General features: G+C 44.4%; 1 protein-coding gene across 1 annotated transcript in view; it reads left to right on the forward strand.

Annotated features, from left to right (window-relative positions):
• The first annotated feature begins 1,127 nt into the window (after positions 1-1,127).
• The window catches only part of ELOVL4 (ELOVL fatty acid elongase 4), a 38,136-nt gene continuing 25,976 nt past the window's right edge, over positions 1,128-13,287 (forward strand). The window contains exon 1 of the mRNA XM_005518159.3: positions 1,128-1,474. Within this exon, the coding sequence (XP_005518216.1) occupies positions 1,375-1,474 (100 nt within the window). The 5' untranslated portion in view covers positions 1,128-1,374. The remainder of the gene's footprint in view (positions 1,475-13,287) is intronic.

The raw sequence follows: 13,287 nt of genomic DNA on the forward strand, positions 1-13,287 counted from the left end.
CTAACTAGTGATGGCCAGTGTGCCTCTCCTGTCCACAGGGCTGGGATCGCAGCAGCCAGAGCAGTGCGGGAGCTAAACCGGGGGTGACTCACCCAGGAGGAGGAGTGCGAGCTGTGCTCACCAAGACCAAGCGACAACAAGTGAAAGAGGCGCTGCTGCACTGGAGGAGGGAGAGGCAGACACCATCTGATCTGCTGCCTGCTAGGAGGAAAGCTTGCAACTTGGATGGAGCAGGTCCCCTCCTGCCTCTTTCTCCCGAGGGTGTCATGCAGCCATGTGCACTATGCAGGATCATGGGACAGACAAGTTGGCCAGGAGGAGATAAGAAGCAAAAGGTGTGGGGAGCAGCAGGTGCCCTCACACCAGACAGAGGGTTTGCTGGGACTGAAACTCAGGGTGCAGAATGGATGCTTCTCCTGCAGCACCCAGCAACGCTCCGGGGAGCTGAACCTCTCTGCTCCGTGAAGCGACCATAAAGGCCTTGGTCCAGGAGATAAGGGGAGGTGTGCGAAGGGCAACTCGGTAGCGCCTGGAGAAGGCTGGTCAGGGAGGTGCCACCAGGTGGTGGGGCAGGGAGGTAGCGAGGTCCCGCTGCGGTTGCTGGTGTTATCCGTACTGGGAGGAGAAGGGATCGTAGCGGAGGCTCCTGGAAGCAGCAAAAGAGCCTCGATGAGCACAGACGGAGGTAACGCCAGCACCGCTCACGCCGGAACCTCGGCATGTCTGTCAAGGGGTAGCAGGAGGGGAAGAGAGAAGAAAAATCCAAACTGCTACAAAGAGAAAAGAAAGAATGGAAATAGGAGTTGGCTGAAATAGTAATTCCCCCCTCCGCTCCAATCCTGGTAAAAAAAATTAAAAAAATAAAAAATCTTCTATTTGAACATAAAAAGCCACCTGAGATAACAAGCGCCTCCTCGGCAGCCCGAGGGAGGAGGAGCGGGGTCCCCTCGCCTCCCGCACCAGCCCCGGCCGGGGCCGCCGGGCGCCTGCGCGGCCGGGCCGTGCCGGGCCGTGGGGCCGCGCTCCGCGGGCGCCGCCGGCGGGCAGCGGGGCGGCGGCCACGTGATGCCCCCGCCCCGCACCGCGCCGGGCGCTGCGCACCGAGCCGGGAGCACCGAGCTGCGAGCACCGAGCTGCGGAGCCGCGGCCGCCGCCGCGCCGCCCCCCGCCTCCGCGCCCTCCGCCCTGCCCGCGGGGCACGGGAGCCGGTGACGGGAGCGAGGCGGAGTCTGGAGGGAAGATACGGAGAGATAGAGATTTAAATCACATCCCCGGCTGTAGAAGGGGCAGCAGCAGCAGCAGCCCCGGCGCAGAGGCACGGACGCACGCGCCGAGACAGGTCTGCCGGCTCCGCCGCTGCTGCTGCTGCTCACCATGGGTGCCGCCGCCGCCGAGCCCCCCAGCGCCATGGGCCTGGTGTCCAGCGTGGTGAACGACACCCTCGAGTTCTACCGCTGGACCTGGAGCATCCGAGGTAACGCGCCAGGGCGGCCGCGGCCCCGCCATCGCCGTGCCCGGCGCCCCCCGCCCGCCGCCGCTGATGCGCAGCGGCTCAAAATGGCTCCGTCTCCCGGGAGACGCGGAGCGCGCTCCGGCTCCCCGGGATGGGCCCGCGGCGGGGCCAGACCCCCCCCCCGCTCCCGCCTGGCCGCCTCGCCCCTCCGGGTGCGCTCGGTGCGGTGTTTGCTTATCGGCCGTAAGCCCGTGTAGCGGCCCGGGGTGCGCGGGGCATCGGTCCGCGGCAAGGTGAGCGCGTCCCCCGGGCGCCCGCGGGTGGACGTAGCGAAATCCGCTTCCCAGGGCCGTGGTTGCTCCGGTCCTCTGCCGCCGCGGCGTGCCTCGGGGTGGTCATACGGGGATCTGATGTCGGAGGTAAGCGCGGTCCTCCGGTAAGTCGTGCCGGAGCTCAGGCGCTCTTCGGCTTCTGCGGCAGGTGGGAGCCCCGCGTCGGCATCGCGTGGAGTTCAGCAAAAGAAATGAGGAAATGGTTGTTACCGGCAGTGCAGCAGCTTTTCATTTTATATTAAACGTGTTTGGGTCAGTTCTGCTGTTTCCCGTTTTCAATGTGCTCCAGTCCTGTATTGGCGCTCCACGACTGCAATGTGGCAGATGCTGAAGAAAGAGTAAATGTCTTGGAATATGGAGAAATGTGCAAAAGCAGCTTTCAGTGCTCGGACAGCAAATGAGGTGGTATCTTGCTGCAGTGACCGGTAGCTCTGGAAGTGTTATTGGTCAGCGTGAATGGTTCTGTCTCGTGTGCCAAATGAAAGGAGTCGCAGCTTTCACAGTTGCTGTTGTGAGTAGCCACGGGCAGCTGACAGAAGGATCATTTACTCCTCTGGATGTTTTCTTCATCTTTTCGCTGTCCACACAGCGATGAGGTTTAGCTATTTTGAAACACACGGAGCAAAACTGGAGTGCATGCAACTGTGGATTTATTTCGTGGCAGTGTTATAAGTGGGAATGTGGGGCCTTCATTACAGACGGGAAGCTCACTGCATCAGCAGTCTTTGCTTTTCCGCCCCCCTCCCTTCTGCCATCTGTCAGATAATAAATTAATCTTACGTTATAGATGGAAGGAGCTCACTTTTTTCACAGTTTTCCTTTCCATAACTTCTGTGTTTTGCAATATTTTAAAAATTGAGCCTGCATGCATATTTTTCTATCCTGTTTTTAAAAACTGCTAGAATATGAGAGCAGATAAAAATGCTTGCAGCAGCACTGCATTGTAATCTACCAGTGTTTGCTCTCTGACTCCTGCAATATACTATTGTTCATAGACTGCCAGGTAACACATGAAAGAGATGCTGTTCTAGTCAATCAATAGCATTTTCAGATGAATATAAAAATAGATGGGGGTACAAAGTTGATAACCTTGTAGATTACTTGATTTAATTGAAAAAAAAAATACTTCAAGTTCTGATAATATTTCCTGAAGTTCAAAAATATTTATTTAAGTCTGTTAATAGACAGTGTTTATTGTGAGCAAAAATGATGGGGGGGGGGGGAAAGAACAAACAAGTAAATGCAAAGAATGTAACAATGAAGTAACTGACAGTGATATTACATATGGAGCAAACTTTTTTTTCTGCTTCTTTGGAGGATGTTACGCAGTAGTAGGATGACATGTTATTGCCCCTAAAATATGCATAAGTCTTACTGATTTGCTAAAGGAAAATTTTTGATTCTTGCTTTAAGTTCAGTAGCATCGCTGTTAAAGCAGGATTCCATTGTAATGAAGTAATCAGTCCTATTTTGTGGAGAGTTTCTTGTTCTGATGCTTCATTTCAGCAGGTCCCTGCAAAGTTAGTTTTGGGTAGAGCCTAAGTCACATGAAAAGCACATTACAGTTGTTATTTGTACTCAGTAGTATGTGAAACAAGATTCTCCTGTAGTTTTTACAGTAGGGTAGGGATGGGTGAAACATGTAATATCTCCTGTTGTGATTACAAAGTAGCTCAGGATAAGAAAGTGTTATTCATGAGGCAGTGTTGTGTGGCTGTTCAGGGAAATAATTTTTTAATACCCTAAGTTCTGCAAAAATACCTGCTCAGTTTGCTGCTTTTCTGCATGTGTCTTTGTTCTGACAAAAATAATTGTCTCCATTTGCCATCTCAGATACATACAGCATCCTTCCAGTACCTAAGGGGGTGTGACAGGAGTGGGACCTTTTACACAAGGGCATGTAGTGGTAGGACAAGGTGATGGCTTCAGACAGAAAGAGAGTAGGTTTAGATTAGAAATTGGAAAAAAATTTCCTCCTGCAGGGGTGATGTGGCACAGGAAGAGGTTGCCCAGAGAACTTGAGGATGCCCCATCCCTGGAATTGGTCAAGGCTCTGAAATTCTAGTGGAAGGTATCTCTGACCATGGCAGGTTAGTTGGAAGTAGATGACCTTTAAGGTCCCTTGGAACCCAGACCATTCTATGATATGTTAAAATTGTGAATTCAGCATTGTTATGAATTCATGCAATTCACCTTTGTGTTAAGAGCTATGACAGTGATGTTGCTCAACAGAAAACACAAATTATGGCATGCAAGACCATTGCCTAATGTTCAATATCATTAAGTAAAAAAACTATACCACGCAGCAGAGTTGCTCAACAAATGATGCTATGCAATAGCATTACACAATAAATCATACTGAAACACTACTACACAGCAAAATTACACAACAAAATGTGAAGAAATTTTATTCCCACTACTACTCCTACACTTATTCTCTCCATTTCCCACTTCCATTTATTGAACACCTGTGTGTCTTTAGCCCTGTTCTCTGTATTCAGCAAGATTGATCTGCCAGCAGGTGTTTTCTCCTGCTGCCTCGGACTCCTGTGATGAGACTTGTGTGGAACTGTGCCATAACATCCCGCTGAGTCTTGTGCTGCTTTATTTTTGCACATTAAAGTTTTGATAATTTTCCTCCCCTGCTTTGTGCTATTTAAAAACCAACTGACCTTTTCTGAGACCAAAAAAACCCCAAAAGACCAAGTGTATGATGAGCCTAAATGGATTTTGAGTTGATGTTCCAATTTCTTTTAGCATTAAGTATGCTGTCTGAAGCTGATTTGTTTGTGATTTTGGTTTTTTAAGTCTTGCATTTGGGAATAATAGCAGTGTTCTGTGACTTTTCCCCCGTATACATTATCAAATACATTTTCAGCATTAGCTTAATGTTTTTGCTTGTTCATTTGTTGAAAAACGACTTTTTTTCTCTCCTTTCTTGACTACTTTCCAGTCACCTTTCATGAAAGCCCAAAATCCATTGTAATCATATGTTCACCTAGAAGGCTGAAGGACATTATTTAGGAAGGCATAAACTTCAAGAAGGTATAGAAAGGTAAAAAACATGTTCTTAGCGGTCATCAAGAGAAAAAAAAAAGGTGGTCGGAGGAACAGTTACTATCAGGAAATATGATCTAGGAATTCCATGCCCTTATTTCTGTGAGGGCATGGGACCAGTGCCATGTAATTGCTAGGGCAGGGCTTCCTTCTTTCTCTCAGCTCAAGTAGCTGGTTGGGGTTGGATTTGCCAGGACGGATTAAGGGTATGATTAGATGACTGAGCAAGTGACTTAAAGGGAGGTTCCAGGCTGAGTCCAGGGGAACTATTAAGATGAATAACTTAGGACACAATCCAGGAAAGAAGAGTGTGGAAATCTCAAAATGTGGGTGAAGAGACCATTGTCAGTTGGAGAGGGGGAATAGGAGACCATGGCTAGAAAAGAAGATTTGTGAAATGCTGTACAAGAAGATTTCTTTAGAGGAGCTAGTTAATTTGAATGTACTGAGCTAAGGAACAGAAGGGTTCTCTGACTTTGGGTGAGAATGATTGTTCTTGGAGCTCAAGAGTTTAAAAGGAGGCAGAGCCATCCCAGGCCACATGGGACTGCTTTGGAACAGCAACTATTTACAGCTGTTGCAGTTAATAAGATTACAGACTTTTTCCATCAGTAGGAAAGGAGAGAGATGCAAACTTTCACTTTAGTGGTAGGGTGGTATTCTACATAGCATCTTGTTCAGGAGCAACATCAACTGCCAGTTTTATTAGCTGGGAAACTGATAAAAGAGGATGGGAGACTTACAGCCACTTGCCTGAAAAGTGAACCATTGGAGCAGCTTCCTTGAGAAAACCGATTGCCATAAATGCTTTTGCTAGGAGATCTTGGGACTAATTTTAAAATGCCAGGAAGTTCAGGTTCATTTGCTTTTTCAGTCCAGGGAACAGAACCAGAACAAAGCACATTTCTTCTTCCCTTGTACCTTCCCCCATGGAGAACCCAAGTATGACCAAAGAATCCTGGGAGTTTAAGCTCGAGAAAAGTTCACTGGGGTGCTTAGCAGAACACTCTGAGTGCAAGTAGTCCCTTGTAGCTGAGGATTTGTGCCAAAGCTGGAGACAAGTAGAATCCCAGTGAAAGTGCTTCAGAGGGTGATGACGGGGAAAGAGAATGACGGGTGAGATTAAGGTTCATGAAGTCTGTTTCACAGAAACAAAGCAGAATGTTTTCCTAAACATTCTGAGGGCCAGCTGAGCATCAGATTTGGTCATATGACACAATACTTGTCTTGCAGACACAATTTTCTTTTCAAAGGAACAGTTTTTTCAGTCTGGCCATTACTGGGTAAAACAGAAGGATTAGACAGGGAGATGGAGAAGCTGTCTCACTGGGCTGACTGTCTTGTGGCAGAAACACAAAGGAAATCCTGTGGCAGAAGCAGCACTTGGAGAAATTGATTACAAAAGTAAAGAATGTTAACGCCTTGATCATATGAGGCTGCTGTCAACTAAAATGAGCAATAGGAGCATCTCAGTTTACTTGATTCATTTGACATTTAATTGCCAGTTCGTGAAGGGAAGGAACTTATTAGTGAAGGAAAAAAAGAAGGCTTGGTATTGAAGGCAATTTGCTGGGTGTTTGAGGGAAATTCTATCCCTGTTTCATCATCAGGAGATTTTACCAGACTGTAAAACTCAAAAGACATAATCAGCACTAAACAGATACCAAGCATTTTTGGAAATGGAAACACCATTCAGAAAAGTACATTAGTGAGAGGGAAATGTCTACTTAGAGATCTTGGGTCAGCACGCTTCAAGACCTTGGTCATGAGGGAATAGCATCAAGCAAAATGAACTCTTATGAATGAGAAGCTGAATTATGTGTGGAAGACTTCTCTTTACTAAAATGAAGGAGGAGAAGTTGTAGGGATGATATGCAAATCTCAGCTCCAGCAAAGATACGAAACAGAAAAAAAACCTTCAAAGAGCACCAGTAAGACTGTGATACAAACTTCTGTTTGAACACTCATCATCATATTCCAGAAGGAAAAGGAAATGTGTAGACAAAATGACAATAACTGAATGTTTGAAAATTCATTCTAAAAGTGTGTAGGTAGCATGTCTTGAAATCTTCGAAGGAAACAAGTTGTTATGAATACTCTTAAAGGAGAATCCATGGGGAAAAAATCAGGAAATGGCTGTATACAGAATTTAACCAAGCTGATTGCATGGCCTTAGTATTTACTGCAGAAGGCCAAATGACTAGATGTTTAAAATTTGGCACATTGTAAATTGCTGTTGCAGAGTTCTCAGCAAATCCTGTTTCTCAGCTGAGGCATCATGAGGTGTAAATGAGTACATGGTCCTGGAGCCCCATACTGCAGCCAGAGGTGAAGAATTCTTGAGAAGTTGAAATTTCCTTGCTATGAAGCAGGTGCAGTCATCCTGGAGACTCCACTGGTTACATAGATTGATCATGGATAGTGGCTGAACTCTTGTTCGTAGGTGTCTGTCTCTAGTTAGAGTACCTTGACTACATTTGAAGCGTTTGTAGCTGTCACCCTGCATTTGTGCTGTGCTCAGGGAGAAGAGGCATGTGTCAGGGCTGTCGTTATAGATATGAACCACCAGAAGAGGTTATATTCAAGGCAGCTGTCCTGTGCAACCAGGGAAGAGTGTCAAAGGCTGCATAAGGACAGGTAGTAGAGGAAGCTTAGGGGACATAGCATGTAGTTCCTTTTAAGGTCTTGTAGATCAGGAGTCATGAGGAGTGGGTGAAGCAAGACTCCACTTTTTCTTCTGCCAGTCCAGACAGGTTTTTGGAGTTACTTGATTCAGATGGATTAGGAGAGCACTTAGATAAAAGGTGAATGAATTAAAAGACAAACAGATATGGAGAAGACTTTGAGGGGAAGAATTTGCTAGGATATAAGGCTCAGGGGGAGAAGAGGCTGTTGTGTGTACTGCAGAGTTTTTTGAGGTAAAGCAAGTAGGGTTGAATGAATGCCTGAATGGCCTGACAAACTGGAGCTAAATGAGAGTTCATTTATCTAAAAAGAGTTGACCATTAAAAGAATGACAGTTTGGGCTTTTAAAGGGTGTTGATATGAGTGGAGTGTTCCTGGAGCGCAGAAGTTGTGACAGTGTGATTTTAAGCACAGATCTCATCCATAAGGTAGGACTTCTCTGACTAGTAAATATATGACAAGGCTTTGCTTTCTCAAGCTGCATTTGGAAACCAAGTTGGAGGTACCACTGCACTTCATAAGGAGCTCTTTGAGTGGGACTGTCTGACTGACACCTCATTTAGGAGGATGTAGATGCTGAATACAGTTACTGGATTTTGTGTGATGACAAGTGGGTACAGCTATGCTCAGTGTTGTCAAACTCAAGTGCTTCTGAGTGTATGAACTTCAAAGTCTTGTGGAATTTTAAGGATGTAAATGAAGGCAGCTCTGAGATTCAGGCTTGGCAATACTTAGGTGTTAGCCTTGTTGGGGTTTTGAGTACTGCACCCTAGCTTGTAGGCAAAGCAATAAGTAGCTGCAAGGCAAGCCTAGAGATGAACAGTGTGGAAGGTGGTTTGTATTAACTCCCTTTGGGTGTGCTTGGATCTCAAGATAAGCATGAGCTAGATTACCTTTCTCTCATGGAAGGTGAAGAAGAATAAGCTACCTCAGTTTGGCTTGTATTTGATGCAAGATAGTGTGACATGCCTGTGGGCATCAATTGCTCTTGGTTTTGTTTTGCTTATGTCCTACAACTCAACTTCTTTCTTTAGTTACTTGAGTAATTTCAGTGGTTTGATCCTTAACTCCTGTCCTGGAGTGTTCACTCTCTCTGTGGAATTGTGTGTGTTTGTACCATGGAATTCTTCCCTTATATTGTGTTTCCATGGCAAGGTTTTGGTACTGGGGAGCTATGCTGGAAGATTCCCCCATGTCCAGCAGAGCCAGTGCCAGCCCATTCCAAGATAGGCCCACTGCTAGCCAAGACTGAGCCAATCAGTGATAGCAAAATCTCTGTGACAACAATGACACCATCAAAAGTAGCATGGCCAGCAGATTGAGGCAGCTGAGTCTGTCCCTCTATTCCACTCTTGTGACACCCTGCATTGAGTACAGCTTCCACCTCTGGGGGTCCCCAGCCCACAAAGGACAATGACCTATTGGAGCAAATCTAGAGCAGGGCCACCAAGTTGATTAGAGGGATGGAGCAACATCCCTATGAGTAAAGGCTAGGAAAATTGGAGTTGTTCAGCCTGGAAAAGAGAAAGCTTTGGGGTGACCTAATTGTATCCTACCAGTCTCTAAAAGGAGCCCAAAAGAAAAATGGAAAGAAACTTTTTACAAGGGCATGTAGTGAGAGGATAGGGAGGAATGGCTTCAAATTGAAACAGAGGAAGTTTAGATTAGGTATTAGGAAAAAATTCTTTACTCTGAGGATGGTGTGATGGAACTGCTTGCCCAGAGAAGCTGTGGATGCCCCATCCCTGGGAATTAAAGCCAGGTTGGATGGGGCTCTAAACAACCCAGTCTAGAGGAAGATGTCCCCATTCATGACAGAGTTGTTTGAAGTGATTGATCTTTAATGTCCCTTTCCCAGCCAAGCCATTCTATGATTCTATGATAATATATTTAAGAAGGCGGGGCAGGGGAAATGGCACAGAAGTAATTGCAGCCAGAAGAGAGAGGAGTGAGAATATGTGAGACGAACCATTCTCCAGACATGGAGGTCAGGGAAAGAAGGCAAGGAGTTGGTCCAGGTGCTGGAGCAGAGATTCCCCTGCAGCCCATGGGAAAGACCATGATGAGCCACCTGTGCCCCTGATGCCTGTGGAGGTCCATAGGGCTGCAGACATCCACACTGGATCAGTTTGTGAAGAGCTGCAGTCTGTGAGAAGGACTTGGGCAGGAGAATTTCGTGGAGGACTGTCTCCTGTGGGAGCAACCTGATACCGGAGCAGGGGAAAGACTCCTCCTCCTAAGGAAGAAGCAGCATCAGAAACAACGTGTGATGAACTGACTGTAATCCCTATTCCCTGTCCCTCATTGCCACTGGTAGGGAGAAGGCAGAGAATCAGGAGTGAAGTTAAGCCTGGGAAGGAGAGAAGGTTTGGGAGAAAGGTGCTTTTCAGGTTTGTTCTACTTCTCATTATACAACTCAGATTTTGATTGGTAATAAATTCACATAATTTCCCAGTCATGCCTGTTTTGTCCATGACACTGATAGGTTTATGGCCTCTTCCTGTCCTTATCACTCTACAATTCCCTGAAAGGTGTTTGTGGTGAGGTGGGGGTTGGTCTCTTTCACCAGGCAGCAACTGACAGAACAAGAGGACACAGCCTTAAACTGCAACAAGGGAAATACAGGTTGGATATTAGGAAAAAGTTTTTTACAGAAAGGGTGATAAAGTATTAGGATGGTCTGCCTGAGGAGGTGGTGGAGTCACCATCCCTGGATATGTTTAATAAAAGACTGGATGTGGCACTCAGTGCCATGGTCTAGTTGTGGTGTTGGGGCTGGGTCGGACTCGATGATCTTGAAGGTCTCTTCCAACCTCATGATAATGAGTAACTCATGAACCTTTTCTTCTGCTTTCTCTACCCTGTCCAGCTGGGAGGGGAGTGATAGAGCAGCATTGGTGGGTACCTGGCCTTCAGGTCAAACCACCACATCCCTAGTTTCACTGTCTGTTTCAGCATAATCATGAACTCATGACTGTTTGATTTGTTTCCATCATATTTTCCTATTCCTCTTATCTATTTCTGCTATAACTAAAAGTGTCTTCTTCCAGTTCTTGCACATGTTGTGCTTAGTTTACATGCTTGACTATGGTGTTCTCCTATTTTCTTTTTTTATCTGCTTATAGATAGTATCTCCTTGATTCCTTCTCCCAATTATGACCAATAAAAAAATTGGTTTATTGCTTTCTAAATGTTCCTAGAATATTGCTGGAAGAAGGGAATTTTTAGCCCATGTCTTTCACTTTTTCTATTGAGCCAGCAAATCTCTCTGACATGATTTTATGTCCTTCTATTCTTAGAATATCATTTTAACACCTTGTTTTTAAATGGTTTGAGGTAGTATAAAGAAAAAAAAATAGTTAGTAGTTTAATTGACTAGCTGGGCTGTAAATAGGAGACTTCATAATCATATTTTCTACAGTTCATTATTTAGTGGTTTACCAGGAATAGATGTGCCCAATAGAAATACATACAGAGTACACCAAAATGCTTTGATAATTAGGTCATGATTTTTTCTGCTCTGTCCAATCTCCTTTTCAGTGACCTCTGAATTTTTTACCAAGACTGAGAAACTTCATTGCAGAAACCATTAGAGAAGCTTGGGGGCCATGTGTTACCATAGAAGGTAGCACAACTGTAGAATTGAAAAGATTTAGTTGTAGCAGTCGTTTGGATGTGGGCATTACGTAGCTTCCAAACTGATGATTTTGCTACTTTGTGATTAGGGAATGAAAGATTCAGATACTGATCATTCTTTTCATCATTTTTGGTTTAAGAGCATTTTGTCATTCAGTTAATATTTTGAAAATCAGCATTTCAAAATTAGTCTCTTTTTTTGATGTTTGGTTCCTCACCCCCAATTTGTCATTTTTGCTTATGTTAAAGGGATGTTGAGGAATTAAGTTCTAAATGTTTTAGTGTTTTGTTTTTCCTTGGAGGTTTTGACTGATGTATTTGTGTTAAGCTAGTAGAAGACCTAATGTATCTTACAACTGTAAATTTACTTCTGCCTCTGAACTTTGAAGAGCTAATGCATTTCAGTAACTCCTTTTGTAGTTTTTAATCAAAACAAAAGTCTCATTTCATTTATCCTTCTGTAAAACCAAAGTGATGAGGAGCATCCTTGTGATACTGCAAACAGGAAAACCAGGTAGTTTATCAGAGAGCTTTCTGTGCAGCTTCTTGCACATTTTCTCCTGTAGCTTTCTGGTATTATTCTTGGGTAGATTTCACTTGCCATTGCTGGTTTTCATACGTGCTTAATCACTGCATTTAAAACTCTCTAAATGTTCATCTCTAAATGTTCATCTGCAACCCCAGATATCTGTATTACAAGAGCAGCGGTGTAAGTTACTTACATTTATTATGTAGTTAAGCATCACTAGACTTCTGTTCTGTTAGCACATTAGCAAAACATGTATCAGTGCTGAATTTACTGTCCTGTATGTGTGCTGAGTCTGTAACACCTGACTCTGCAGTGGATAAGACCTTGCAGAGTTATTATTGAACTGATGTTAATAACCTTTCACATTTTTCAAGGAATTTACATTTAAACTGAGAGAATCCAGTAGCAATATCTGTCTATAGAGAAGATCATCATACTCTGTGGTCATCCCTTTCAGCATTATAAAACTCTGTGTGGGCCAACAGACTAATCTGTTATTGCAACATTGGATGTGCATAAATCCTGTGTTTGTATTACTGCTTACTGATACCCTTACAACTATGTTCATAGTGCCAAACCCCAGCACTTTTGTGTGAAGTAAAGACATGTCCTGTCTGAGCTCTGAGAAACAGTTTTGGCAAAACCCACGAAAGTTTGAATAAAAGTTTCAGTAGAAGAAAAGCTTCATGAGTGTGTTTTGTGCAGTACTTTTATTGCTTTAGAAATACATAGACTGGATCATAAAGTCTGCAACTAGTTTATAAAATCATATTGTGTGGTAGAGCTGGGGGTTTTGTTTGCTTTCATCTGTTCATTCCATAACTTATTTAAGAAAAAGCATGCAGGTGTCGCTGCATTGGGAGTGCATCTTGCATTTGTGATGTTTGGAAAAGATTTGGCAACAAGAAGAATGCTTCATGCCTCAAGGCCTTGTATCTTGCAAATCTTGTGTAAGCTTCAGTGAGGATTATATTTTTATTATTCCTTGAAGCAGAGCATTTGTACTGTCCCCACAAGTGATCATAATCAATGGAGGAGATAAATCAAATACAATTTGAGCAAGGTAATCTCTTTGGACTTGAAAATCTTGAGACTTGATGGTAAATTGTCATGTGTCCTGAACTTCATAGTAATTCCATTATTATCCTTGTCTGAAACATGTGTATCATGTAATTGATGTAAATAGGCACAAAGACAATATGGTGTTAATGACTGAGTGACGGGAGTCCTGAGAAGACTAGAATGGTGATCAGAATAACTGGAAGGCTAGTTAAAATACATCTGGCCTTTTAACAGCAAATTGGGATTAGGCCTTCCTGTTGCTTTAATGGGAGTTTATGAAACACATGCACATTACACAGGTGTTCATTAGCTGCAGGAGATGTTGCTCTCAGCTCTGTGGCATTTTGAATTTATGTTGCTGTATACAGCTTTAAAGAAGGCTAAGCAGTCAGTTACAAAGCCTTGAAATTCAAAACAGAGCCACAACTGGTTGTGGGTGGTACCTGTTAGTCTGCCCTTGTAGTCCTCTTGCTTTTGGTGTGGGCATCTCTCATTTCTGACCACAACAAGATTTTGTACCGCAAAATTAGAAT

The sequence above is a fragment of the Pseudopodoces humilis genome, chromosome 3 (genome assembly GCF_049639895.1).
Source record: "Pseudopodoces humilis isolate 2021_Gansu_Grassland_sample_001 chromosome 3, ASM4963989v1, whole genome shotgun sequence".
In the NCBI taxonomy this organism is placed as follows: Eukaryota; Metazoa; Chordata; class Aves; order Passeriformes; family Paridae; genus Pseudopodoces; species Pseudopodoces humilis.